The sequence below is a fragment of the Camelina sativa genome, chromosome 14, assembly GCF_030686135.1.
Source record: "Camelina sativa cultivar CO46 ecotype springtype chromosome 14, ASM3068613v1".
Lineage (NCBI taxonomy): Eukaryota > Viridiplantae > Streptophyta > Magnoliopsida > Brassicales > Brassicaceae > Camelina > Camelina sativa.
The window spans coordinates 13,871,712-13,899,371 of record NC_141893.1 but is presented as its reverse complement, the minus strand read 5'-3'; the positions used below and the strand labels follow the sequence as shown (position 1 = coordinate 13,899,371).

Below are 27,660 nucleotides of genomic sequence, written 5' to 3'. Positions count from 1 at the left end.
ATTCGATCGGAGAACATAAATATACTATATGATTACATTTTTTATCTTAGAAACAGAAAAGTTAAAGAAGAGACGTGGAGGCAAATGGCAGCGTCTTTGACCATTAGAGTCAGAAAAGTCGTGCGTGCATGTCATGTGTTCTTCCTTCCTCTTTTTTGATAATGATGAGCGAAACCCTATGTCATTTTATATATTTAGTCCACGCTTGATACTATTTCTGTCACGTATTTGTGTTCGTTTAATTAAAGTTATATTAGTTACTTTAAAATTCTATAATCACCGCTTGAACACTATGTGAGCTGGTCGAACCCACTATTCATATTCGTGTGTGCTATATTTTGCAGTACAACTAAGTAACTAACCTTTTAAAGGCTTAAACCCAAAATAACATTCTTTTACCAAAAGTGTTCAGGTGGGAACAGGTTCAACTTTCTTGATATTAAGGAGCCAAAAAAGCTTCATTCATTCGCTTTTTGTTTTTGTTATTGGAGTTAGAAAATGCTAAAGCACTAGTCGGAGTTTCTGTAGCATATATATATATATCGATATTATTTTTTTTCTCGATTACTTGATTATCACAAAACCAAGAAAAGTTTTATAATAATACACTTAAAGTCTAGGTGGTTTGATAAGTCAATTAGACGTTTGAGCTTTTTAGTTATTATAAAATAAACATAAAATGTTTCTAGAAATAAAAACTGATCATAACAGATTATTATCATATAAAGAAATTAAAATAGTACGAGATTAATTGATAGGTAAAGCGTGAGACACTTTGTACAAGTATAAGGGGTGCATGGTTGTCGCTTTCTCTTAAAAATTTCACCTACAAATTACTGCTTATATTACTCTTTAAATTTCCCTTAAGTTTAAACTCTATACTGTTATCATAAAGGACTTAATCGAATTTTTCTTTATATAAAATCATATTGTATTTCTGAATTGTTTTCTAGTTACATAAATAACTAATTTATCTATTAAACATATCAACAAGGTTCTGATAGGTTGAATGATCAATTCCTTTACCATAAATTAAATACATTTTCACATTCAATCATCATCTATGTATGTCGTGTTATACCTTTAGTTTCAATAAAGCTCTATGACTCATCCAAACTATACAGTTTATCAGTTTCAATTATATAACTAAAACATGAAATATAAACTTTGAACTAACTACTCATGTCAGCTTGACAAAAAAGAAAAGACAAAAGAACCACTCATGTCAATTCTTCTTAGTTGAGTGTGAGTGTGACACTAAAATTATGTATGTTTCGACGATCAGAGCAGGTACTGTGTTTGGTAATATAAAGGGTAATATAAGCAGTCTTTCAACTTATGAGTTAACATAAAAGTTAATATTTAGTTGTTTGATAGGTCACAATCTAATATATTCGCTAAGTATTTTTTACTTATCCTTAATTTCGTCAAAACAATGAGAAAAATCAATTACCGTGATGTCCTTGCCGTTCAGGGACATACGTTTCTCCTTTCTAACCATCGACTGTCTAAAAAAATCGAAATTGTTGACTGATTTTTCATTGTTTATATATGACCTAATAAATATGTATTTTTAAATAGCATCATCAACAAATGGGTAGTGTTACATTCATCTATGCTATATTTTGTATGAGATAAATATGAAATATAACAAAGGCCAAAGACAAGCCGACAGATAATTAGGAAATTTAAATAAGAAATCAAAAGTCATAAGTCAACGTTTACGCTTAGTTGAATTAGAGATATAAAGTTTCAACATCCACTCCACTAATGTCGTTTTCTTATCACTTATTTAAGATTAACAATTTTTTAATCGGATAAATTGTACGGACCGTAACACACTTGGCATAAAATGTAGTTTAATTGTCTTTTTAGTTTACGTTTTTTAAAATAGCCACGTCTTCATCATTGCAGAACTGCGTCATATGGTCTACGTCTACGCGAAAAGATGGTTTATCGAATGGTTATTATTTTCGCTTAAACAACAATGATCTCGAAGAAAATTATTTCAAAAATATAAACGTTTTGGAGAGGAGATATATGAAAAATTCTTGGGTTCACCCGTAGCTGAACAACTCTCGTTTACTTTTTCTTAATTAACTAATCAGAATACATTTACCTTTTCTTGATTAATTAATTACGACAATATATCATATCATATTATATTTAAGAAAATAAATTAAAATTAAAATAAAAAAACAAAACAAATTAAGCAGATACATTATGTTGGTTTGGGTTTATAAAAGAAAAGTTAGGGTTTAGATTTTATAATTAAACAAAATTATATGTCGGTTTGGGTTTACAATAGAATGATTAGGAATTAAATTTTACAATTAAATGAAATTATAAATCGGTTTAAGTTTACAAAAAAGTGGTTAGAGTCTAGATTTTACAATTAAACAAAATTATATGTCGATTTGGATTTACAAAATAGTGGTTATGGTTTAGATTTTATAATTAAACAAAATTATATGTCGGTTTGAGTTTATAAAAAAAAATTATGGTTTAGATGTGATAATTAAAAACTGTAATATCATATTAAAATTAACAAATTTAAAATTAATTGATCTACAAAATTTGTTTTCTTAATTATGATTTGTTTCATTAATTTAAAAGAGATGAACAAGAGAGGTTCACCTCTAGAATTATCCGACGTCAAGACGACGTCGCCTTTTTCTCTGCAATTCTTGAAGTAACAGCTAACAACTTTGATTGTCAAAGTGAACTAAGAGCAGTTTATTTTTTTTTAGTGGTAAATAGTAAGGTAGATGTGTCTACATAATAGCAAGTCTTACATTTGCATTCATCTATGTTGGCTACAATAATGTCCCCTTTCTTTAATTATTTGAAATAACAGCTAACTACTTTGAGTGTCAAAGCTAATTACTAAGAGCATTTTTTATTTCTCACTGTTTTTGAGAATCAAAACTAACAGGGCTTAAACTAAGGCGTTACTTCTTATGATGGAGTAGGCCACAATCAATCCTTCACTACCAACAGAGCATGAACTATTTATCCACAAAATGACTTTGAGTAAATCAAGAATTAGTAGCAATATCATCAAAATTATGCCAAGTAGAAAATAGAACAGAATCGTTTTTCTTTCTAATACTATTCAAATCATAGCAGGCAATGTGAAAAGAGAGCATCATAAGATGAAGATAGTTAACAGACGAAATGCCAAAAAATAAAAATGCAGAGTTTCAGTTTTACTTTAATCCCATCCCAAGCATCTAGAAGAAAATCATCAAAGATTCACTGACAATAAACATATTTAACAGTAGCTTTTAAGTAGTGAACGCACACTGGACAGTGAGATCCCCCATAGATTTGCAAAGTACAGCATAACATTTTTCTTCCTAATCGTCATCCACCCCACGGCGCCTATGGATCTGTAAACACATCCAAGATAAACTTAAAACTCAATGATATTTTTGAAGGTTAAGACAAAATCTGTTTTAATAACTTGTTTTTTTTGAGGATTGTGTAGACTGTACCGTGACTTTCGTTTGTTTGGCAGTTTGGCTGTTTATTTGTTCCAAGAGTGTTATAAGCCGCTCCTCAGAAACCTGTAAAGAAAACAGAGTATTTCAATAACTATTAGATGCATAACACACTCATGCAGACTCAGTAACATTTGGGTAAAACCGGATGATACCTAAGAATTATGAAATACGAAATGGAAAAGCGTCTGGATCTTTACCTTTTCAACTATCTGTCCCATTTGAGCAGCCCTCAAAATAACATCCTCAACACCTCTAGCTTTCTCAGGTTTTACCAGGGCAATTCGAGCAACTGTAGAAAAAAAAAATGAAGGAGAAGCATCAAAGATATATTGTGTCTCCCTCGAGCTTTGGAAGATCATCATACTGATGACATGATAAAGGAAAAAGGTAAAGTAACTAGATGAACTCCTAACACATATTAGATGAGACTTACTTCTCTCTCGGGCCTGGGAAGACAATATTTGACTAAGCATCATTTGTCTGCGTTCATCAGCTTCCCTACACGAGAATGTTCCAATCAGAGAATACATTAGTTCAAAAACAGAATTCCAAACCGCAGAAAATCATTAAACAAACTAATTACACACCTTCTAGCATCATCCTGTTGTTTCTCTTGCTCAGGATTCTGCTGATTACCACCCTGCTTACCCTGCAAAATTATGCAGTTTAGTGAAAATCTCATAAGGGAAACGAGACACAAAAAGTACGCATTAATTTGAGACGAAATCAGATATCAGTTAAAGGTTTATCAAGAAATATTACCAAGCCTTGTCGAGCCATAAGCTCTTGCATTCTCCTCTGTCTAATAGCTTCTAGTTCAGGATCCGCCTACACACATCAGGAAGTAAAAGGGAGAAGATATAATCATGAAAAATGCAGCTAACAATAATACAGTGCCACGATAACTGAATCAAAGAAAACAATCATTTTCCCAGGTCTATCTCATCTGACACCCAACAACCATTTCCCTACTTAGATATAACTCACCCAATGACAAAGTGCAATGAATGTTAACCAGATAGATAAAAAATATTAATTTACAATCATCAATTATATCAAAGGCGAATTCAATGAGTTTGATTTCACTAACACACCTTATTCAAACAAGACAGCTTCAATCAAAAAAAAAGAAAAAAAAAAGAAGGGGCCACCTAGAAATCAAGCAGATCCAACTCATACACGGCACAACTGATTCAAACCGTAAAGTAACAATCATGAAGTTTCAAAACTCTCTAAGCATACCAAACTTGGCACTGATACTTTACTTTGCATCAAAAAAAAAAATTTCGAGATAAGAGATTGAATCTAATTCTCAAGCAGCGAACCCAGTTTCAAATCAAGAACAGAATCAGGTTCAATTCGTTCAAATCACGTTCTATTCCCGAAACAAAGAGATGTTACGAGGGAAAACGAAATCAACTCAATGAGAAATCTAACTTAGGCATAAACTGAAAGAAGAATCTAACCATTAATTGCACAAAACCCTAAAAAATTGACAAAAACGAAATTGAAAGAAGCGTAAATAATTAGAAGAGAGAAAAGAATCTAACCATTGGAGCAGTGTTCGTCTCTTTCCTCTTCGATGCCAAATCGAAATTAAAAAAAGCGCAACACAGAACAGAGCTCTCTCTTAAAGGAGAAATGCTTCAAAAGAAAAACCCAAACGAAGCTTTAGCTTAGCTTTTGTTAGACGCGCTTCATCATCATGTAGTTAGGGATGGGCACGACGGACGGGTACCCTTGAATTTTCTCGTACCCTTTACCCGACCGGATCCTAACCGGTAATAGAAAAAAATTACTCGTACTCGACCCTTAAATAACGGGTATCCAGAAAAAAATAGTTGATCCTTGAAATACCCGACCCTTTACTTTTACCCAGAAAAATAGATATCCGATAAATTTTTTTTGTCAATAATCGCAATAATAATTTCATATTCCAAAATCCGAAAAAGGAAAATTTCATAAATATATGCAACATATAGTTCCAAAAATTATAAAATTACAAACTTTAAAATAAAAGTAATATATAATTCAATTGGGCGTCGTATATATCATTTCAGTTAGGTTAAGTTGAACTTAGGCTTTAACTTTAACTCTATTATATATTTATAATTAATAATAAATAATAAGAATACAAAATATTAAAGAATATTAACGGATCGGGTAACAAAACGGGTAAAAGGACGAGTAACGGAACGGATATTGAAAACTAAACTAATACCCTATACTCGTCCCTTACTCACGGATAATAAAATTATAATACCCTTTACTCGACCCTAAAACTGCGGGTACCCTTTTTTCGAGACGAGTACGAGCCGAGTAACGGCTGAAATGCGGGTAACGGGTATTAGTGCCCAGGCCTACATATAGTATATACAGTCTGTCTCATTTTTTACATAATCGCCCCCATATATTTTTTAAATTTTTATTACTAACACAACAACTTATGATTTGTGAATTTACCCCCATTTTCCCTCATTTATTTTATCAAGTCAACACTTGTTCAGCGGGGGTTAGAAGAAGAATAAAATCTGAGAATGGATTCGTCTCAGGGAAGCTCAGCTGCTACGATTGTGATTCCAAACAACAACAACGAGAAGCTGATCGGTCTGCTTCATGATACTGGTTCTACTGAAATTGTGGTCTTGTGCCATGGCTATCGATCTAACAAGGTTAAGTTTTTTGCTTTTTACTCTTTCTTCTTCTCAGCTCTTGTGGGTCGTGACTGAGAGACTCTGACACTTGGATCACTTCAGACTTCCGTGTTCCGCTGTGTTTTGAAACTTACATGTAAATTGCCTAATTTATTTGATCAGTTTTGTGTAATTGTTGTGCCTTTAAAAAATAGCTAGGCATCTTAGTTGTTTTGTAACTTTGTTTTGTCTTTTTTTACACATTGGAGTTAGGTAAATGGGTGAATCTGGATTGTAATCAATATGAATGTTTAGGGTAAAAACTTCAAATCTGTTGATCCCAATTTGACTTCTTCAAGCTGTTTGCTTTTTGCCAATTAGATCATAAGACTTCATGGTGTTTAACTTGTCATAAATTTGGCTTATGATATTATATATATGCAGAATGACCCAGTCATGATAAGTGTTGCTACTGCTATAGAGAAAGAAGGGATCAGCGCTTTCCGTTTTGATTTCTCTGGGAATGGGTATATATATTACTCCTGCTTGCTTGCTTTATCAATTATCATTTGTTTTGCATAGTTAGTTTTGATCTTCTGGGGGTTTGTGGTGCTTCCATCGTTGCAGAGAGAGTGAAGGCAGTTTCTATTTTGGTAACTACAACTACGAAGCTGATGATCTACGTTCTGTTATCCGATACTTCACTAACATGAACCGTGTGGTTCCTATCATTCTCGGCCACAGTAAAGGTAACTAGGTCTAGCATCACTGTTTCATTTTCTGCCTCAAGCCACGGATTCATACAAGGGGACATTTGCAAGAGAAACTCTTTAACTTATTTTTGACATTGCATAGGAGGTGATGTGGTTCTCGTCTATGCCTCCAAGTACCACGATATCTGCAATGTAATCAATCTTTCGGGACGATATGATCTAAAGAAAGGCATAGGAGAGCGTCTTGGGGAAGATTTTTTGGAAAGAGTTAAGCAACAAGGATTCATTGATGTTAAAGAAGGTAGGTATATTATTGTTAACACTCCTTTGGTCTTCCTGTACTGTGTCATTTCAGCACTCTAGTGTTTTCATTAATTGATGTGCTGGTATTTTACAGGAAACTCCGGGTATCGTGTTACCAAGGAGAGCTTAATTGAGAGGTTGAACACTGATATGCATGAAGCTGGTCTCAAGATTCACAAAGAATGCAGGTGAGGATAGCTGAGTTCTCTCTAAATCATATCGCATGTTTGGATATAAACAAACTATGATTGATTGTAATGATGGCAGGGTCTTGACGGTTCATGGATCCGCGGATGAGGTAATACCCCTGGAAGATGCCAAGGAGTTTGCGAAGATCATACCGAACCACAAGCTGGAGATTGTGGAAGGAGCTGATCATTGTTATACCAAACATCTAAGTCAACTAGCTACAACAGTTATGGAGTTCATAAAGACAGTCATTGTGACCAACTAGTTTTTTTCCCCCTTTTAAAGTAATGTTCATGATGCGCAATTTGGTTTGTTTTTGGGTTTAAGAATAATGGTAACCAAAATTAAATTCTTCGTTAATTAAGCGCTCTTGCTGCAGCACATGAGACTTACACGAAACTGTGTTATATGTCAATATTATTTTTGTTAATGGCAATCAAATACACTGTTCTAAATGAATTTGTCACTAAACTAGCAGGATACCAATGAGCAGGGTCTTGATGAACATCACAAATCAAAATCATAGCTCAAATACTGTTATTATTTAGGCCTTTTTTCATAAAGTTTGAAATTAATTAAAAATCTTATCCATTGCTATCACTCGACAACGATGAAAGGTCTTTTTTCAATAATTGACAATTTAACGTCACTGTCATCCAGACAGAACAGCTCTTTTGTTACAATAAATTGCAATTATTGTTCCCCTTTTTCCTCTCCTGGAACAAAGCAAACAAGCTGAGAATGGATTCGTCTCAGGGAAGCTTAGCTGCTACTATTACACTACAAAAGATTGTAATTCCTAACAGCAACAACGAGAAGCTGGTGGGTCTGCTTCATGAAACCGGTTCTACTGACATTGTGGTCTTGTGCCACGGCTGTCTATCAAACAAGGTTAGTTTTGGTTTATTTTGATTTAAAAAATAGAAACATACTGACACATAGAGTTAGATAATGGGTGAATCTTGATTGTAATCAATATGAATGATGATATTGAGGACAAACTTCAAATCTGTTGATAAGACTTCAAGGGTAGCCTATGTTGGTAGGAGTTCTACATAGAATTAATTACTTGTCTTTTGGCTTATGAAACTATGCAGAATGACCCAATCATCAAATATGTTGCTGCTGCTATAGAAAAAGAAGGGATCAGCGCTTTCCGTTTTGATTTCTCTGGGAATGGGTATGTTTTCTCTTGCTTGCTTACTTTATCATTTGTTTTGCATAGTTAGTTTTGATCTTGAGGGGTTTCTGGTGCTTCTATTGTTGCAGAGAGAGTGAAGGCAGTTTCTATTTTGGTAACTACAACTATGAAGCTGATGATCTACGTTCTGTTATCCAATACTTCACTAACATGAACCGTGTGGTTCCTATCATTCTTGGCCACAGTAAAGGTAACTAGGGCTGTTTTTGATTTTTCTGCCGAAGGGGTGAACTTGACATTGCAAGAAACTTTATAACTTATGTTGACATTGCATAGGTGGTAATGTAGTCCTTGTTTATGCCTCCAAGTATCACGATATCCGCAATGTAATCAATCTCACTGGATATTCTGATCTGAAGAAAGACTTAGTAAGGCGTCTTGGGGAAAATTATTTGGAAAGAATTGAGCAACAAGGATACATTGATGCTAGGGAAGGTACTGTAATGGCTCATTACTTTTACTGTACTGTCTCAGATCAGTAATCTAGTACTGTCTGTATCGATGCGCTGGTCTTTTGTTACAGAATGGCGTAATATAAAGGTTATCGACTATCGTGTTACCAAGGAGAGCTTAATGGAAAGGTTAAACACTAATATGCATGAAGTTTGCCACAAGATTGACAAAGAATGCAAGTGAGGTTCGCTGAGTTCTTCTTTTAACTGGGATATAAACAAACCATGATTGATTGTAATGATGGCAGGGTCTTGACGGTTCATGGATCGGCTGACGAGGTAATACCTCTGGAAGATGCCAAGGCGTTTGAGAAGATCATACCCAACCACAAGCTGGAGATTGTGGAAGGAGCTGATCATTGTTATAACGAACATCTAAGTCAGCTAGCTACAACAGTTATGGAGTTTATAAAGACAGCCATTGTGAACAACTAGTATTTTGTTCTCTCTCTCTGAGTTATAATAATGTTCCTGATGCCATAAAACATAAATTTTCCAAACTCAGTCCGCATTTTGGTTTGTTTTTGGGTTTAAGAATAATGGTGATCAAAATAAAAATGTATCTTGCTTGTCATCTAAGTCTTTATGCCTGCTATAAACATCATGCGGGGACTGAATTATTTACTCCATATGATGGGTCTAGAATCATGGAACATTACAATCAGCAGCAGTCATCTTTTGTCTCAAAGCACACAACATTAGTTTGTGATATTAGGCAACCACACATGTGAGAAGCCCTTTGGTTTGCTTGGAAACTTTGTAGAGCAAACCTAACAGCAAGTTCGGCCTCTGCTTTGTATATGGCTCACGTCATATTGAGTACATGAACATATGGTCAAAATCGTGGCGAAAAAGTTGATGGCACATAGAAAATTTAACAGAGACCTCGTCTTATGAGCTTTGTTATCTCAGTGATTCAGACAATTTTACGTGTCTTTTATGCAACAAGGTGACTGACAACTGACATGTATCATTTAAGAGTACAGTACTATCAATACAAAAACTGATTCTCAGTTTTGTTTACTGGATGAGAATATAATCAGCATCAAACATATCTCCAGCCGTTGGAGAGAGGTTGTTTCTCCTGAGTTGGGCATGAGTCTCTGCTTCATGTTGAAATATTTTGACGACATCTTGTAGCTCCAACTTTCTAACTTCCACTTGTTCTTCTGTGATTGGCGGTTTAAGCCCCAAGTATACCAGACCAATCACAATCAAAACAACTCCAAGAAGAACCATAAGGATAGTGAACAAAAGAAACGCATAAGGCGTGTTCTGTGCCCCAGGAATACCATCAACGTTGATTCCAAAGAGTCCTACAATTATAGTAAGCACAAGCCCACATCCTCCAAAAACAGCTAAGTTGTGGCTTACTCGTAGGCTTTTGTCCTGAAAGTGCAAATTGCGGTTTCAGCAAAAGGTTCTATTATGCTAGATCTATGAGTAATAATACGATGATAATTTTGTTCGTCGTAGGAAGAACCTGTAACCAAGCGCGAACACTGCTTTGCATTACGTCCTGAATTGTGAAGAGACGTCCACGGACGGCTTCTTGTTCCTCCAGCATTTCTCTCGTGTTCTTTCTCAAACCCTCTAACAAATGTCGAGGTATGTTTCCCCTCAGATGCTGAAGAAGCTCAAAGATAATCTCCTCTCTTGCGTGTAGTGACCACTTCACTCGGATGACCTGCCATGAGAAAACAAAGACTTTATGTTCATGACTATAGTTCAGTTTGTCCCACATGTAAACATTAAGTCTCAATTATAACATCAACGAAGGCCTTTCCAACTCAAGACCAATAATTTTCCATTTAATTTTGTATTGAGTTAAGCTACACTGAAGAGAAGATGACCTGTCTGGATAATTTTCTGATCTCTTGGTTGAGAATGATACTGAAAAGATTCAAATCCTCATGGTTTCTCCTAATAACAAGAAAAGATAGCATTTGTTACTAAAACATGTATTGTTTATCATCCCACAAAAATGGATATATACGTATATCGGTATATGTAAGAACCTGTTCATAAACTTCAATTCGATTTCATCGGCTGCACCAAATATAGATTTACGGAATAATCTATCACCAATCAATGGACAAGAAAAAGATCTTGTTAGATACTCTCCAGAAAAGAACATATTATAGAACACAAGTCCCTTGTTTGGTCAGCAAAACTAGACAAGTGTTCACTAAAGATAAACCAGAAAATTCTCGTCACCTATCATCCCATCGAGAAAGACGGCAAGCCAAGTGCGCTATAACTTCATGAACTGTCCTTGGTACATTATAGCCTCCTGCATAAAGCAACTCCTATCATGTAAAAGAAAAGAAAAAACGCATGTCAGTATCCATAATGCAGGCCTATGTAATGTAAGCTTAAACAATTATAATATTTGGACACTTTTTGAACGAACCTCTACTTCAGTGATGCCGAGGACATTAGTGTTTGATACATTTCCTTTAATGTGCATCACAGATACCAAAAAGTTCTTCGCTTGCCAAGAACGGAAAACAACGGGTACATCATCCTCACTGATTACTGGATCACCGACTGATTGTCCTAACAGCTCAAACAATAAACCCCCAGCAACCCTCACTGGAACCTAAGAAAATAAACCAGAATGGAAATTAGACAAAACATCCAAGAAAAAAAAAAAACTAAACATGATTAAACTGTAATAATTCATCTCACGTAACACTAAATGAAAAACTTTACTATATTAATAGACCATCACACATCTTTTATCCTATCTAAAACCACTATGATCCATGTGGAATTTAGACACTCAACTTGCATTGTATTTGGATAGGGAACAAGGGACATATATACCTCATATAGAAGGTGTCTCATGCGTTCACTTATGAGCTTACTTTCATCCCTCAATGCGAGACTAATTGCAGGATGCAACCATGTAGCACATTTAAGCCATCCCTCGACGAAAGAATGTCCAGCAGCCATGTGACACCACCATGTCGGGCCACCTGGTCGTTCCCAATACGGAGCAGCTAAATCAGTAACAGGTACATCCTCTTCTTCATCCATTAACTCCAAGTTAGGCCACTCCGCATTGACTTGAACCATTTGAACAAGTTCAGAGATTCTAGTCCAACCAATAGGTACCCAATGACTCCCCTCGTATCTCTCAACTTGTCCGGTTGGATTCAAATCCAAAGAAGGTACCGACCTTGACCTTGAAATATCGACTGGAGACGAATCAACAAACGGGTTATGATGACCAGGGGAAGTATGTCTGGTTAGTCCATCTTCTTGCTTCAAGCTAGTTTTGTCAACATGTTTCGAATCAACATGCTTTTTTGGGCCTCGGATAAATTCAAAGGCGCAGATAATCCCATCAGTCCAAAGATCACTCTTGGCAATGCCGGAATGATTTTTACTGTCAGCCTTCTTGGAATTACTCTCTTTAGAAACTGAATGATTCTCCCCATTCTCACCCATGGTCAATTAAATAGTATATCAACCAGCTTTTTTTACTGCATGTATCAAGAAATAAGACAGTGAATATCATCATCATCATTCACATCAGCATCAAGACAGATAATTGTATGTAATCAAAAGCAGCAAATATAACAAGAAGACCAAAAACTGCAAATCAACAAATACTAGAAAAATTTACATACATGCAAGAGACAGAATTAATTGTACGGAATAGTATCAATTCAGAAACTATACGGTTAAGAACGAATATTATTATTATAAAAAAAAAAAAAATCGTAAGGATGTGGTGTCAATCGAAAGTAACATCTAGTAGGGTTTTGGCAGAAACCCAGAATTTATAATAAGAAATAGCAAGTTCAACAGAATGAATCATAAATTCATAATCCAAAGATGAAGATGATTGAGATACGTGATGAAGATCATAAAAGTTTTCTCACCATAGAAGCAGTTTGTATCTCTTTTCTGTAGATTCCAAACCCCAAACACTTCAGAGTTCGCAACCACACTAAGGAATACTTTTTTGTTTTGTTTTGTTTTGTTTTTAATCTTTTTTTTTTTTCCCCTTCCAATGACTTTATTAAGGACCACAGTTAAAATCTATGTTTACAGCAGAGTATAAAAAGTATGGGCAAATGTGATACAAAACATATGGTTGGTAACTAGTGATCGCAGATTTGGCTAAAATATCAGCACAAGAGTTGTGTTGTCGTCGTTGGAAAGAGAATTGGATATTATCAAATCTTGAGCACCAATGTGTTATCGTATTCATATAGTGTCGTAAACGTGTGGATGCCTTCGTGTTGATGATTATGATAATGTTGATATTGTCACCTTCAAACTCAACTCTTCTATAGCCTAACGTCCATGATGATTGTAGTGCCCACAGAAGAGCTGTGCATTCCGCTTCTTCTACTGTGACTCGACCTTTAAATTTTCCCATTCTTGCTTCAAGAAATTCACCTGCAGAGTTTCGGAGAATTCATCCCAGTCCCGAGTCCCTGTTACCTTCATGATGGGAAGCGTCGAAGTTGCATTTCACCCATCTTTGATCTGGTGGTTTCCATTTTCCATGTCGTGAAGGTACCTGTTGGTTCCCCTGATATTGTTCCAGCTTCTCTGTATTGTTCAACCATTCTTTTGTATCTGTGAAAGCTTGTGTTTTTGTATCATTCTGATCAATCTGTTTCTTGTTGAAAACCATTGAGTTCCTGCTTTTCCATATATGCCACATCAGCCAAAATGGGGTATACCGATCAAGTTTGGGGATACGTGTATCCTGGTGAAGGTGGAACAAGTATCGTAGTTTTTCCTCAAGTGAGACATTTGAGTCCCTTAAGATAGGAGTAGGTATACCAGTAGATCTCCACAATGGTGCGATGTTAGGACATGAGAAGAGGATATGTTCGCTTGTCTCTTCCTCATAACAACAGCTTGAACAATATGGGTTTATCATTATGTTTCTTCGTCTAAGGTTCTCCGCAACACCAATTGCTCCAGAAGCAATACGCCAAAGAAAGTGCTTAAGTTTAGGAGCAATGTCTAGATTCCAAATGCTTTTAGCAATATATGGTCTTGTAGCCAGGGGTGCCTTTGGTGTATCATCAGTTTTGGCGAGGTCAAGGGCTTTCCAATAGCCAGATTTCACAGTGTAATGGCCATCCGTCGTGCAGCTCCATAGATACTCATCATCAATCTTTTTGGATGGTAGATATATCTTATGAATGAGATGATGATCGCTTGGATCAATATATATATAGAGAGCATATTATCATCCATTGTTTAGACGAAGCATTAATCAATACACCAACACATAATTCTGGATCAGTGTCATTGATTAGTATCGGGGCTCTCGGGGGTACTGTTGGCAACCATGGATCAATTCCCATTCTTGATTTTTGTCCATTCCCAATAGTAAACTGGATACCCGTAGCTAGGAGATCCCTTCCAAAACGTAGTGAGTTCCAACCGTATGAAGGTTTGTGTCCCTTTGAAGCGTTAAATATATTGCTATCTCTAAAATATCTGGCTTTGAGAAGGCGGTATACTAGGCTCTCTGGTCTATTAATGATTTTCCATACCTGATTAGCTAGAAGTGCTTGGTTAAAGGAGTGGAAGGCCCGAAATCCTAGGCCACCCTCTTGCTTCGATGTGATCAATTTTTTCCATGCTATCCATGAGAGTTTTCTTTTGTTTTTTGTGGAGCCCCACCAAAAGTTAGCTATTAGACTGTCTAACTCTGAACATAATTCCATTGGTAACTGAAAACAGTTCATCGAATATACTGGCATAGCATATGCCACTGCTTTGATAAGTATTTCCTTGCCTGCAGGGGAGAGGAACTTATTCTGCCATCCATCAGTCTTCTTCAGAACTTGGGTGTGAAGATACTGTAGCATCTCCTTTTTTTTCCTTCAAACTGTTCCGGTAATCCTAAATATTTACCGCCACCTCCACTATTTGGTATCAATAGTGTCTGCTTAATTCTTCCTTGGTTATGGTGATAGACTCTGTTTCCAAAGGTGATTGACGACTTTTCAAGATTGATCATCTGTCCAGAAGCGTCCTCATATTCTTTAAAGATCTTAAGAAGAGTTGAGCTGTTACGGTGGTCCGCTTTCACGAAGAATAAGGAATCATCAGCGAAGAAGAGATGTGAGACCCTAGGTCCTCCGTTACTTATTTGAATACCCTGGATTCTCCCTTCTCTTGTGGCTTCAGATATCAGAGAACTTAACACATCAACACATAAGATATAGAGGGCAGGGGATAGTGGATTACCTTGACGTATGCCGCGTGTTGGTCGAAAAGAGCCATATGGGCTTCCATTTATTATAACAGAGAAAGAGACTGATCGAACACAAGACATTATCCATTTGATCCAGGTTGTATGAAATCCTTTATGTATCAACACCTCTTCCAGAAAGCTCCATTCAATGCGGTCATAGGCTTTGCTAATATCTGTTTTGACCGCCATGTAGGATGTTGCACATCGCTTACGAACTCGTAGAGAATGAAGCACTTCATGAGCAATCAACACATTGTCAGTAATATAACGTCCTGGGATGAAAGCAGCTTGACTTTCAGAAACAACATTGGGTAGAACACTTTTGAGACGTTTGGTCAAGATTTTCGAGATGATCTTATATGTAACGTTGCAGAGGCTGATGGGTCGGAGGTCTTTCATAGCCTTAGGCTCTGTTATCTTTGGAATAAGGCACAAATTAGTGTGGTTCCACTCATTCTGCATTATACCAGTTTTGAAAAAATGTCGGACTTCCGTAGCAATGGCTGGTCCTACGATCGTCCAAAAGTGTTGGTAAAAGGCTGCGTTAAATCCATCAGGGCCGGGAGCTCGCGTTGGACCAATAGAGAACAAAGCAGTTTTGATCTCTGCGTCTGAGACTTCAGCCATAAGTCCTTCATTCATTTCAGGAGTTACTACGCTATGGATATTACGAATAATAGTAGATGTACTAGTTTGACGTGTAGTAGAAAATATATCACCAAAATAGTTGATTGCTTCGGAGGCTATATCCTTATTACCATAGATCAAAGTTCCATTTGAATCCTGAATTGAAGTAATCTGGTTCCTGGCCACTCTGTTTTTTGTTGAAGCATGAAAGAATCTTGTGTTACGGTCGCCTTGATTTAACCATAAGTTTCTGCTCTTGAGGTGCCAATAAGTTTCTTCCTCTCTGTATGCATTGATCAGTGATCGTCGTAGGTTGTGGATATGATGTAGAGGTATTGACGTATCTGTATGAGCAGTATCTATCTCCTGTATCAGCTCTTTTATTCGCTTAGCAGAGTTAGTATTATTGGCCCGTTTCCAAGCGGATATATCCCTTCTGCAGGTTCTAATTCTCTCGTAAAGGTTTCATACTAGAAGACTCTTCTGTGTTCCAGCTTTGTTCAACGAGATGTTCAAATTCTGGGACTTTACAGAGCCTTGTATCGAACTGGAAAGGCTTAAATCCAGTATCAGTAGTGCGTCTGATTTTGATAACGGCTGGGGCGATGATCTGATTCTATCATCTCAAGATAGACAACTTCAGAGGCAGGATAAGTTGCTTTACATTGATCATTAGCCATAGCCCTATCTAGCCAACATTGAACCGTGTGTGTTCGCCTTTTACCAACCCAGGTCATATTATTCCCTTGGAAAGGAAGATCTGATACTTTGCAAGCTTGAACCATATTCCTAAAATCAACCAAACTCCAATTTTCACGAGGAGGACCACCACGTTTCTCATTCGGATGAAGTATTTCATTGAAATCACCACACATCAACCATGGATCGTTTCTATGCATTGAAATCCTTTGCAATCGTTCCCATAGGATATGTCTTAATTTACGAATGGGATGACCATAAACACAAGAGAAACAATAAAGAAACTTCTTTATTATTGATCTTGCAGTCGATGATTCTTTCATCTACATCATAGAAACAAACTGAAACAGACTTATTCCAAAGTAAAGCTAGACCACCCCCTATACCCAACGGGTACACACACTTGACATAATCATAACCCAACTCCACAGCAGCATCCCGAATGACATCATCGGGATTCTTAGTCTCGATCAGAAAGAGTACGTCCGGGGAATAAGTAGCCTTAATTCCCTTGAGGCGTCGAACTACCAGGGACCTTTTTCAAGCCCCGGCAGTTCCAAAATGCTGTATTCATGTTGGCTCCGGTGGCGTATGGCCCACCGTACCTTCACCGTTGGTATTTGGGGTTGTCGGAGTCCCTCTCTCTGTCGCGGTTGTTGGCTGTGCAGTATCTATTGGCATCATGAACCAATTGCGAACCTCCAAGATTTCAGATTGTCGTATGTTACGCTTGGAGAAACATTGTTGAGCATCTTCCGTAGCAAATGTTTGCCTCATATCACAATAGAGCAGATATGATAATTCTACGTACACCCTAATTAGGAATACTTTAAAAGCAAATAGCGGCTTTAATACAGACGCGCGTCAATGTTTTCACATTATTAGCACCATATGTTTTGGATTCTTACAAATTTAACCGTAAACTTATGAATTGTAACATTTAACCCTCTCACTTTCACAAAAGTTCTCACAAGTCTCTGTTCCGTTTTCGCAACTGCTTGCGGCACCAATGAGTCGGCTTTTGCTGCCTAAACTTTTCTCAATCTCTAGAACACAGGTTAACCCTCAAAGCATCTGTCTTTCTTCGTTTCTGTATATATGTGCATTTATGTCATGATTTGCTTGTGTTAAACCTCTCAATTTTTGTTTTTGGTGATACTTTCAGGTTCCAGCTGCTACATCAGTATTGCATAATCTGTACGGACGTCACAAACGGTAATGATTTGACAATCTTTTTTTTGGTTTTGGTTAGGAATAGTAGGCAAAGGACGGATTTTGATACTTGGGTTGTGATTATAATCTGGGTTTTGATATGTATGTGTTCATCTTTAAGATTGTTGTTCTTGTTGTCCGTTTGAATCTTAAGATGTTGAAATCAAATTCACTGATTTGTTTAATACTTAGTACAAGAACCCTGAGTTTTGACCATATGTAAACTGAACCACAGTTCATTACTGTTGGTGAATTTGGATGTTCTATAGAGGAAAAGCTTCTATGCGATTTACACAGTTACTGGCTTGTAAAGATAAATTGCAATTTTCTTTGCAGCTTTGTTCATTGGACAAGTAAGATGTCACAAGATGGTGTTGGTTCTGCTTCTGGAGCTAGAACATTTTGCTCCCTAGAAGGTAAAAATTAGTTATTCCGCTGCTTTACAACTTGATATTTAAACCAAGATTTTGCTTGTTTTGCCTTAATCGTGACATGACTTACATGCTTCATTGATGGTAGTGCTTGTGTTTGTAGAGGTTTGATGTCTATGGACATCCAGTTGATTGAGTTCTGTATCGTATATGGCGAACTTAGGTCCTCGTATAGAGAACCTATTCTAGGCATCCTAAGCTTTTTCTATAATGTAAAACCAGCAACTGATGTCAACTCACCTCTGTAATATTAGAACAACTTCTATTAAGGACCCCTTAGCCTCTTCCCATCTCTACTTTAGATAAGTCCGTGGTGAATTAGAGGCAAGATGATGATGATGATTAAGGAAGTATAAGTTTCAAACAAGTGTCACTCTTCTAATGTGGTACACTGATCAATTCATGTATCAGTATCATCATTCTCATATCCCTCCTACTAGCTTAAGTAGTTTTCTGGTGACTTGCAGTAAATTCCAACTTTTTTTGTCATGTCGTTTCTGAATTTTTGAAATATTGCTATGATTTCCTTGTTGCTGCTCTCATAAACAACTTCTTCACCCAATTTGGTTAAAAGATGGATTTGATATTTATATTCTTCAGCATATGTGTAGCCAAAAACTCCTAAACCATGTAACTTGGTTATTAATATGGTATTCTTTTCGCTCTGTTTTATATTTTTGTTGTAGATTTATTAGCCAAAAAGTGTGTGCCGTGCAATGCGAAGGATCTGCGCCCCATGACCGAACAAAGTGCCCTAGACCTACTTCAAAAGGTAATACGTTTGTACTTCTTGTTATGGCAGGTGAGATCTATAGTATGCACCCCTCCTCAATTATCCCTTTTACACAGGTTGCTGGATGGGATTTGGCCAATGACAATGATACATTAAAGCTGCATCGGTCATGGACAGTGAAAAGTTTTACAAAGGGGCTAGATTTCTTCAAACGTGTAGCTGATGTCGCTGAATCAGAAGGTAAATAAATCATCAGCAATAATACATCACACGTGTTCTGTGATCCCTTCTGAATACGATTAAAATAAGATAGCTCAAGGAAGATCTGTTACTGTTTTGTCTTATGCATGGATCGGTATGATGCAGGTCATCACCCAGATTTGCATCTGGTCGGCTGGAATAATGTGAAAATCGAGATATGGACACATGCTATAGGTGAGAATCATGGTCTCTGGTGCTGATATGAAGATATGAATCTTATCAATTGCCTGAACCTTAAGAAGCCCTTCATCACCAACTATTTTCTTTTGTGAACATTATAAGTTGCAAATGCAGACTAAGTGATATCGGATTCTCTTGCAACAGGTGGTTTGACGGAAAACGACTTCATTCTTGCTGCTAAGATCAACGAGCTCCAAGTGGAAGATCTTCTGAGGAAGAAGAAAGTTGCCAAATGAAATGGAATTGAGATATATTCTTCAAGCTAAAGTAACATCGTTAAAGACTAGTTCAGAGTTTGATACGAATAAGCACCTTCAGCTCTTTACTGGGATGTGTTGGCCTTAAAACTTTGTGAAGCTCACACAAGCGTTCGATCTATGTAAGATACTAACGAAATGACAGAGAGATTGAGAAATTAATGTTTCTTCTGGGTCTATGGTTCTTGTAAACCTGTTTCTGGCCTTGAAATCTCAAAACTCTAAGGCAGTGGCTTTAAGTTTGAAACAAGTAACTTTTATTCCAGAACAATTTATAATTTCAGATATATCATAATGTATGATTATTTACAACCACAAACTATCCAAACCTCCATAAACTATGTACATTCAAGAATTGCATGAATCTATATACAAGATTGTTGTCATTCTTCCAAAGAGATGAAGCCAACTCAACAAGTTTAGTCTTCAGACAACGGAGGAATTGCCGGAGACGGAACAGTTTCACTGCACACCAACAAGAAATTTTCCAGGTCAAGAACTTTCCCATCATTAAAGTCAGAATTACAAATTCCCTTCAACTGTGTTAAAATCACCTCCCCATCTTCTGATACAGATCGCCAAGCGCACGGTAGAGAGAAGCAGCAGCTGGTGGTCTTGGCAAAGAGCCAAGGAGGATGTCAGGCGCAGATAAGGATTGGCTCCCATAGAACCGTGAGTTCTCACTTGTACGTGTCGTGAAGATGCTCCCTTCAAGCGAGCAGCCAACAAATGCACCTGTTCATTTTAATGGCGGTTAAGTAAGGTTTATGCAACCAAAATATCATAGGACTGGTTATGACTTACGAGGCTTAGTTTCAAAAACGATTTTTTAATAGGAATAATAGAATGGTTGCAGATTTAGAGTGTCCAATGAAATCTCGTTTTAGACATGAAAGGGAAGAAGTCTAAAACCATTAACCAAAAATTAACCTACTAAACACTTTTGGCTAGAGACACATGAATCATATCCATATGGTTACCTTTGCTGCAGCTGTAGGTATAGCAAGCAGCATATCCACCGCTACCTGCTCGGATATCTGCTTCAACTGCTCGTCCAGTAACACCAACTGCAGCACTTAAACCAGCTCCAACAACAAGATGGGTGTTACTCCCAAACGTTTGGATGGCTTCACGAGTTCTCAGAACGATAATAAAGTCTATGAACTCTCCTCCTGCCTACAGGTGAATGATGAGAATATAAACCAAGCAGTGTTTGCAATATCTACGGATTACTAAAAAAGAGCTATGTTACCTGAGCACCCCATCCCAAACCAAATGAAGAGATGGCGGAGGGTGGAGACCAGGAGCCATCATCTCTACGAGCAACCACAAGTCCAGTCCCAATTTTATATGTAACCATAACTCCAACTCTGGCAACAGTGATTACTGCAAGACCTTTTGCTTGTCTTAAAATAGCATCTGGGATGGACCTCTCAGTTCTCGAAGAACCAACCTGATGAGAAATTTTCAAGTCAAAGACACACTAGTCAGCCATTAACACAGTGACATAGTTGACATCTAAGAATGTTCACAAACTAAAAAGGTTAAGAGTGAGCTCAGAACCCACAAAATCTCACCTTGGTTATATAACCCCGAATAGTGTTAGTCGCCTTATAAATCTCATACTCCATAGATTGTCCCCAAGGAAAATTCACCCAAGACCTCAACGTACTAAGATCTGTCAAGTCATGCGTTGGCAACTGAGCAGCAGGACTAACTTGGTCCATCAAATAAGGCTGGACAGACTCCAACCTCACAAAACACACATCACAAACCCTTTGAGGATCTGAAACACGAAACTTTGCAGGAACCAAGCTTCTTCCTTTAGAACAGTCCCTACAGAATATTCCACCACAATATCGACAATGATGACGAGAACACATAATCGGATGAAACCTCACACTACATAACATACAAGCAGAAGCAGCGCTATCCGGTAACCATTTAGGTGGCTCAGTCTCCAGAATCTCTCTCGCATTACCAAAGTTAGCCTCAGTGAGAGTATGAGCCATCTCTTGCCAAGCTTGTTCAAGAAGATGACCCGACAAAAAATTAATGCCACATCTCTCAAGGTTACCAGAACTAAGAGCACTCGCTTTACCACGAGCTGCAATCAACATATCCACTATGACATCCCACATAGTTAACTCCTTGTCTTCATCAAATATCTGGTTCCATCCCATATCTCCCTCGGGGAAGTAACCACCATTGAAACTAAGACCTCTTGACCACTCCTCGTGATCAGGTTCTAACATGGGCGGGACTGAAACAGGTATCCAAACCCCTGTTTCCTCAGATAGCGGCGTGTCGTAGAAAAAATATTTACCACGCTTTTGTTGTTGTTCTGCTGGTTCCAGTGTTTTGCTCTCTTCAACAAAGCCATCACATAAACCAGAATCTTCTTCTCTAGTATCTTTTATACTTTGATCAACATCAGAATCACCATGAGAACCACGAGTTTCTCGATCTCTTTCATCCTATGATCACCATTTAACAAACCATTTCTAGCTTAAATTTTAGACCTTTAACTTAAAACTAATACAGAATAATCAAAATTGAGACACCAAACACAGGTGAGATCAGAGATGTCTATACGCTAACGATCATCATAATCACAATTGTTTGTAAAAAAAAAAACTCTCCAAAACTACGATTTTGTTTTTTTTTGAATTGAAGTGATAACCCTAGAAATTTTGTATGATTGCGTAGAAAAATTGAAAGGGAAGAAACAAAATTGGGAGTGGAATCAAAATCGGTAAAGCGTAAAACTCACCATATTCTAGAATTGTTCCTTCTCTCGATTGCCGAAGCTGATCTTTTGATTCTTACAAATCTGTAGTTGTTTGGGGGAAACTCAGAAACACGACTATGTCCAGAGAGAAGAGAACGATTTACAAACTTCACAAGTTAACACACCGTCGCTAACCTTTCTGAGACGCGACCACATAACATATCATCACATACATCTTTACTCAATTTTATAGTTTAATCCTCCTATTTTCTACTTATTAATGCATTTGACACCAAACTTTTATTAGTTATATTTTACCCCAAATTTTAAAGGAGTGTGTGTTTATGTCGGTAAAGATGTTACACTGACGCGTATGCAATTTATATATAGTCCTCATCTACACCGATCACTAATAATATGGGGATGTGATAAGCAGGGGCGGATCTAGGTGTAATGGAGGTGGGGCACGTGCCCCAACTCATTCATATTAATTCTTCAGTTTGATTTATTATGTATAACATATTTTAGCTCATTTGGTAAAAAGTGCTACAGACTATGTCAAATGAGAAGGGTTTAATGCCTCTCATCTACATATTTTTTTTTATCATTTTTTATGTTTTGTCCTTGTAAAAAAACTTTGTTAAAGTAAATGTTCAGTTGTGCCCCATGTAAATTTTCCTTCTGGATCCGCCATAAGTTCTTTATTAAGTGGTGTTTGAGTGCAACGAGATATAGGGCATGAATCTTGTTCATAGATCTCTTTCATTGAGCAATTTGCTAGCTCTAAGATCTTTTGCATGCAGGCAAAGCAAAACGAAGTTTTATAAAAGCAAGTCAGGCTCGAACTCAGGTTGATGTTCGGATTTGCGTCAAGCATCGAGCCAGGTCTTGTGGGCATGACCACAGTATGGAGATAGATGGATTATACTAAAGGAGAAGAAATATATACGTTCTTAGCAAAACATCATAAATTAACTTGCCAAATTTTGAACTTAACCCTGAAACTGAAACTTCTTTAAACAATTTTGCAATCTGCCTTCCACAAAAAAAATACCATCTAAGGAATAATATAAATTCATATTAGCTATGATAGAAACAAGCAGAAGATTCCATAATTTATGTATACCACCATGTTTCTCTCTAACAACAATATCAAATCTTGGTTACAAACACCCCCTCTACTTCTTGTTCCGCAGAAGAAATAACATCGCTGCTTCTGAGCTTACAGCTGGAAAAAAAGCTTTCATGTCTGAACTGAAATCATCCAAGAATCTTGTCTCTATTAAATCTTCAACAACAGTAAGCTGTTTGCTACAAACATACACATTCTGATACTCGAGGAAAGTGCCCTACAAAAACAACCCACAAGTTCCGATCAGGCGAATAACTTAACACCAAAAACAACCAGGAGCTCTTAAAGACCAAACAAAGACACAGTATCTGAGTTTTCCTGTGACTAAATGTTTCTTAAAACAAGAGTAAATGACTAAAGAGCAGTTTTACTTATCATCATCACTAATACAACACCGGTCTCTAAGAACTAGCTTCACAACTTATCACGATTTGAACTAACTACAATTTCTCTGATGTTCTTACTTCTACATTTTTGCATCTCTTACCTAAAAAAGCAAAGTTCTACAAAGTCCAACATAAGTTGCACTATTCAAAGCAACAAAAAAAGCACACATCTACAGTGAATTCAAACTACATATATGGTTGATTAGGCAATTCTCCAAAGTTGGATCATTTGATCAAAACAGAGCAAATTTGAGGATTGAACCAACTTCCAAATTCACAATTTATACCTCAACAAAAAAAAAAAGGATTCATCATCTTGCAACAGGTTTCTGAAGCAGAGCCGTCAAGAACACTTCACCATGTTTCGAATCAGCTTTATTCGCCACCGCCCATTTCACCTTCTTATAACCCAATTTCCCAATCATAGGCGCATAAACGTTTTCAAGATCAATTTTTTTACTAAAGAACCGATCCAACCAAAGATAACCACCACCACGAAGTATCCGATCCAAATCAAAGAAGAAAAACTCCATAACCGTAACCGGAATCCACCGGTTAACCGCTCTCCCACACCTAACCAAATCCACAACACCATCAAACACAGGGAGCCTCTGCTGAAGCGGCACATGAAGCGGCACAAGCCCTCTCATCGCCACCGCTTCACTATACGGCGCGTTGAAGTTCATCGTCGTCGTCAGAACCGTGACGTTACGAGCCTTCATCGCCGCGGCGAAAGAGCCAGTCCCACCACCGACATCGATCCCGAGGCGGAGAACTGAATTGGCTGATTTAGCGATCTGGAGAAGCTGCGAGATCGGTAAATCGAGCTCGGATTTGTAAACGGAGAACTGAGATTTGGATTTCTCCAAGGAGAGATCGAACCCTAGATTTGGGAATTTAGTAACCAAGCAATCGAAGCTCTTGCAAGAGTAGTAAGACCAGATGACATTAGATTCAGGCTTCGAATCTGACGGGGTTCGCGGCGTTCGCGAGAAGCAGCGGCGGCGAGGAAGCGGGTGGCAGCCGCGGAGGATGAGTTTCTCGACGAGATCGGTGTCGGAAGGACAGAGAGAGAAAGGAGTGTAGTTCATGTACTCGTGGAGAAGGTCAGGGTAGTTATGGCAAGAAGAAGCTATAGGTGAGAGCTTTGAGTAGATGAGAAGCTCTTTAGGTGCGGATGAGGAGGAAGAGGAGGAGGAGGAGGAGGAGCGTGAGGTTGATTTGTCTGGTTGGTGAGTAGTGAGGTGGTTAATGGCGGCGCGGATAGTGTGGAGCTGACGGAGGAGGTGGTCGGGGACAGTGGGAACAGAGGATTGTGTGGATTTGACGGTGGATTGGAAGAAGTTAGTGGTGGAGGAGAGATGGTAGAGTGAGAGGATGTTTGTAGCTACCATTGCTACTAGTAGAATCAAGTTCAAGCTCATGGTGAATCCCGCCATTTTTGTTCCTCTGGATCCAAGTTCTTGAAGTTTCTTGATTTTGGATGGAGTAAGTAAGCTGAATCTTGGGGCTTTTAATGGTGTCTTAAAGGCGAGATTTGTGGGTGACGGTTTATTTTTAGAATCTTGGGAGGTAGTGACACTACTTGAGAGATGTAATGTAAGCAAGTGTAGTAATAAGATAAGCTTTTTTTCATCTGAGACTCAACCAAGTCAAATCTCGTAGTCAATGGTTGAGATACAAACAGAGATCTGAGTTTAGGTGTGTATTTATATAAAGTATTATTACGACGGGAAAGGGGGAAATATATCGAATCCAATGTCATTATTTGTGTTTTTTTTTGCATGGGAGAGTAATAATCCTGGTGAAAAGTTGTTGGAACAGTAAATAAAAGGGACCTCTTTCTTGGTTTTTAATAGGCAGAGGCAGACTAAAGAAATTTAAGCAGATCTGTGAGTTTAGTAGTAGTGTTCACATGTCTTGTCTTTTTATTCCCTTTTTAGACAAGTTATGTCTTTATTGCAACAAGATGATGTATCTAAAAATTAGTAGCATGAATACATGAAAACTTATTAGAGTTTGTTTCGCCACAAACTGCGTATGAATGAAGCTAAACTTGCTAAGATATTAAAACAAAGTAACAAACACCTCGAAATTCAGTGGCGGACCCAGGAACTTTTTTTAGGGGAGTCAATAATTTTTTTTAAACAGTTGAAATGAAAAAAAAAACAATTTTTTAGTGTGGTATTGGGGAATCGAACTCAGGTTTGGGGTGTCACACTTAGAGGGGAAAACCAACTTGGCTGCAGAAACTTCGATAATTTATAAGCAAAAATACCTATTTCAATAATTTAACCAGGTCAGTTGACCCATCCATTTCCCATATAGGTGCGCCATTGCCTCGAATCTATCACATTTCACATAACATAGATTAATAAGAATAAGAATCAAAAACTAATTGTATGAAACCTAAATGTTCACATAGACCAATTTGGGAAATTTTCTTGAAGAAACCAAATGTAAGCTCCCCAATGCAACAAACAGAGTTCTCTACTACTAAAAGTTGGGAAGCTTAATAAAGTAAAAAAACAGTTGCTTCACAAAAGTGACTGCCTTTGTTAATGGTGTATAAACGCTAACTTGCGCGCACACACGCGTGAATATATTCGCACACGTGTGTAGATTTGTAGGCCGACACGAGGAAGAAAGATCTCGACAGGGTCTCCCCCTTTTCGCCGAGTTTATAACAGAGAAACAAATTAAAAAAGACAACTTTCCAAAAATACTTTTTTTTGTTTCCCCTGTTGTTGTGTCAATCAATGGCAAAATCTAGCTCAAGCTTCTCGTCACTCTTTCTCATACTAATCATCTTCTACCTCCTTATACTCTGCCCATCGCTTTCTTCTTCCGAATCTGAAGTTCATGTCTTAGATCGAGAGCTATTAGAGAATCGTACAAATCCGAAGCTGCAGGGAAAGGCTAATAGGAAACCCAAATGCTGCGAGATGCGATCTAGATCTCAGTGCTCGGCTTTCCCTAGATGCAGGTGGTGTCGTAGTGAAGCTCTCGACGACTTGTGCTTCAGTAAAGCTGAATCCTTGCGACTTCCAAGTCAAGTCTTCCTCTGTGAATTATAATTTTTTTAACAGGTTTGATCTAAAATAGGTTGTTGTAGTAGTCCTTGCTGAGTTTTAGCGGATATGAAAGAGAGTTACTTGTGTTGAATTGCTTGCTCCGTTTTGTAATGTCTGTTTGATGTTGTTGTAATTTTGTTTTGTGTTATCACAAGTTTTGAATTGTACTACTGGATCTTCATCTTCATATCTATTATAAAGGTTGCTTCTTTATTGTTTCTTTCCTGTATTTTAATTGTACTGGATCTTGATCTTTCATATCTACTGGAAGTTGCTTCTTTATTGTTTGTAATCGTTTTTGCTAACAAGATCGGATGAATTTGCAATCACTGATATACTTCGTAATCTTGGAACATTGTTAGAGAAGTTGATTTCTAATCAAGAAGTCGCTGGTTTGCTTATAATTGTGGAAGTAGCTGAATATATCAAGTATTTTACTATATATCTCATCTTTGTATGCGATAGAGAAGACTCTGGCCTCGATTGTTTCCAAAACTGAAACAAAAAATGTTAGCTTATCGTTTTAGATGTAAATATAATGTTTAGAAATGTAAACACCGCAATGACACGATCAAACCCTTAGTGGAATCAACTAGGATTTGTGTCTGATATGCAGCCTTTTAATATGATATGTTCTAGTGATCTTGATTGTTTCGAACGCAACTTCACATGGTGATTCATTCTTAGATTGACTTCAGC

General features: G+C 37.3%; 7 protein-coding genes and 1 pseudogene across 10 annotated transcripts; 3 read left to right on the top strand and 5 right to left on the bottom strand.

The window, feature by feature from the left end:
• Positions 1-3,083: 3,083 nt before the first annotated feature.
• On the bottom strand, positions 3,084-5,344 carry LOC104741574 (uncharacterized). Its single transcript, XM_010462459.3, has 7 exons — positions 5,057-5,344; positions 4,269-4,334; positions 4,094-4,155; positions 3,940-4,004; positions 3,704-3,795; positions 3,498-3,569; positions 3,084-3,392 (listed from the first exon to the last, which is right to left on the bottom strand). The coding sequence occupies exons 1-7, from the start codon at positions 5,057-5,059 to the stop codon at positions 3,360-3,362; spliced, it is 393 nt and encodes a 130-aa protein (XP_010460761.1). The 5' UTR covers positions 5,060-5,344; the 3' UTR covers positions 3,084-3,359.
• Positions 5,345-5,902: 558 nt separating this feature from the next.
• LOC104741573 (uncharacterized) lies at positions 5,903-7,799 on the top strand. Its single transcript, XM_010462458.3, has 6 exons — positions 5,903-6,178; positions 6,584-6,666; positions 6,767-6,888; positions 6,995-7,153; positions 7,250-7,343; positions 7,423-7,799. Exons 1-6 carry the CDS (start codon positions 6,044-6,046, stop codon positions 7,607-7,609), a joined length of 780 nt encoding a protein of 259 aa, XP_010460760.1. The 5' UTR covers positions 5,903-6,043; the 3' UTR covers positions 7,610-7,799.
• Positions 7,800-7,955: 156 nt separating this feature from the next.
• Positions 7,956-9,571, top strand: LOC104741571 (uncharacterized). Of its 3 annotated transcripts, none has more exons than XM_087484364.1 (6): positions 7,956-8,235; positions 8,442-8,524; positions 8,614-8,735; positions 8,822-8,980; positions 9,069-9,173; positions 9,246-9,571. In XM_087484364.1, exons 1-6 carry the CDS (start codon positions 8,086-8,088, stop codon positions 9,251-9,253), a joined length of 627 nt encoding a protein of 208 aa, XP_087340490.1. In that variant the 5' UTR covers positions 7,956-8,085; the 3' UTR covers positions 9,254-9,571. The 3 variants fall into 3 exon arrangements, with proteins under 3 accessions (XP_087340490.1, XP_019091322.1, XP_087340489.1); XM_019235777.2 differs by having other exon boundaries at positions 9,069-9,177; XM_087484363.1 differs by having other exon boundaries at positions 9,069-9,182.
• A 299-nt stretch (positions 9,572-9,870) lies between these two features.
• Positions 9,871-13,189, bottom strand: LOC104741570 (uncharacterized). Its single transcript, XM_010462455.3, has 8 exons — positions 12,891-13,189; positions 11,827-12,488; positions 11,411-11,599; positions 11,215-11,306; positions 11,016-11,075; positions 10,851-10,920; positions 10,481-10,684; positions 9,871-10,386 (listed from the first exon to the last, which is right to left on the bottom strand). Exons 2-8 carry the CDS (start codon positions 12,451-12,453, stop codon positions 10,018-10,020), a joined length of 1,611 nt encoding a protein of 536 aa, XP_010460757.1. The 5' UTR covers positions 12,454-12,488; positions 12,891-13,189; the 3' UTR covers positions 9,871-10,017.
• Positions 12,533-17,341, bottom strand: LOC104743622 (uncharacterized). Its single transcript, XM_087486044.1, has 9 exons — positions 17,170-17,341; positions 16,839-17,088; positions 16,594-16,771; positions 16,345-16,481; positions 14,896-16,301; positions 14,262-14,776; positions 13,459-14,146; positions 13,285-13,413; positions 12,533-12,600 (listed from the first exon to the last, which is right to left on the bottom strand). Exons 1-9 carry the CDS (start codon positions 17,339-17,341, stop codon positions 12,533-12,535), a joined length of 3,543 nt encoding a protein of 1,180 aa, XP_087342170.1.
• Positions 17,342-17,373: 32 nt separating this feature from the next.
• LOC104741567 (pterin-4-alpha-carbinolamine dehydratase 2, mitochondrial) lies at positions 17,374-19,957 on the top strand. The gene is made up of 7 exons (XM_010462452.2): positions 17,374-17,621; positions 17,730-17,779; positions 18,113-18,192; positions 18,894-18,979; positions 19,057-19,180; positions 19,307-19,375; positions 19,526-19,957. The coding sequence occupies exons 1-7, from the start codon at positions 17,574-17,576 to the stop codon at positions 19,615-19,617; spliced, it is 549 nt and encodes a 182-aa protein (XP_010460754.1). The 5' UTR covers positions 17,374-17,573; the 3' UTR covers positions 19,618-19,957.
• Positions 19,873-22,744, bottom strand: LOC104741568 (uncharacterized). The gene is made up of 6 exons (XM_010462453.3): positions 22,412-22,744; positions 21,216-22,115; positions 20,891-21,091; positions 20,619-20,814; positions 20,193-20,373; positions 19,873-20,103 (listed from the first exon to the last, which is right to left on the bottom strand). The coding sequence occupies exons 1-6, from the start codon at positions 22,412-22,414 to the stop codon at positions 20,058-20,060; spliced, it is 1,527 nt and encodes a 508-aa protein (XP_010460755.1). The 5' UTR covers positions 22,415-22,744; the 3' UTR covers positions 19,873-20,057.
• Positions 22,745-23,427: 683 nt separating this feature from the next.
• Positions 23,428-25,737, bottom strand: LOC104741566 (putative methyltransferase At1g29790 pseudogene; annotated as a pseudogene). The gene is made up of 2 exons (XR_015580629.1): positions 24,175-25,737; positions 23,428-23,718 (listed from the first exon to the last, which is right to left on the bottom strand). The product of XR_015580629.1 is annotated as a putative methyltransferase At1g29790 pseudogene (transcript).
• Between the last annotated feature and the right edge of the window lie 1,923 nt (positions 25,738-27,660).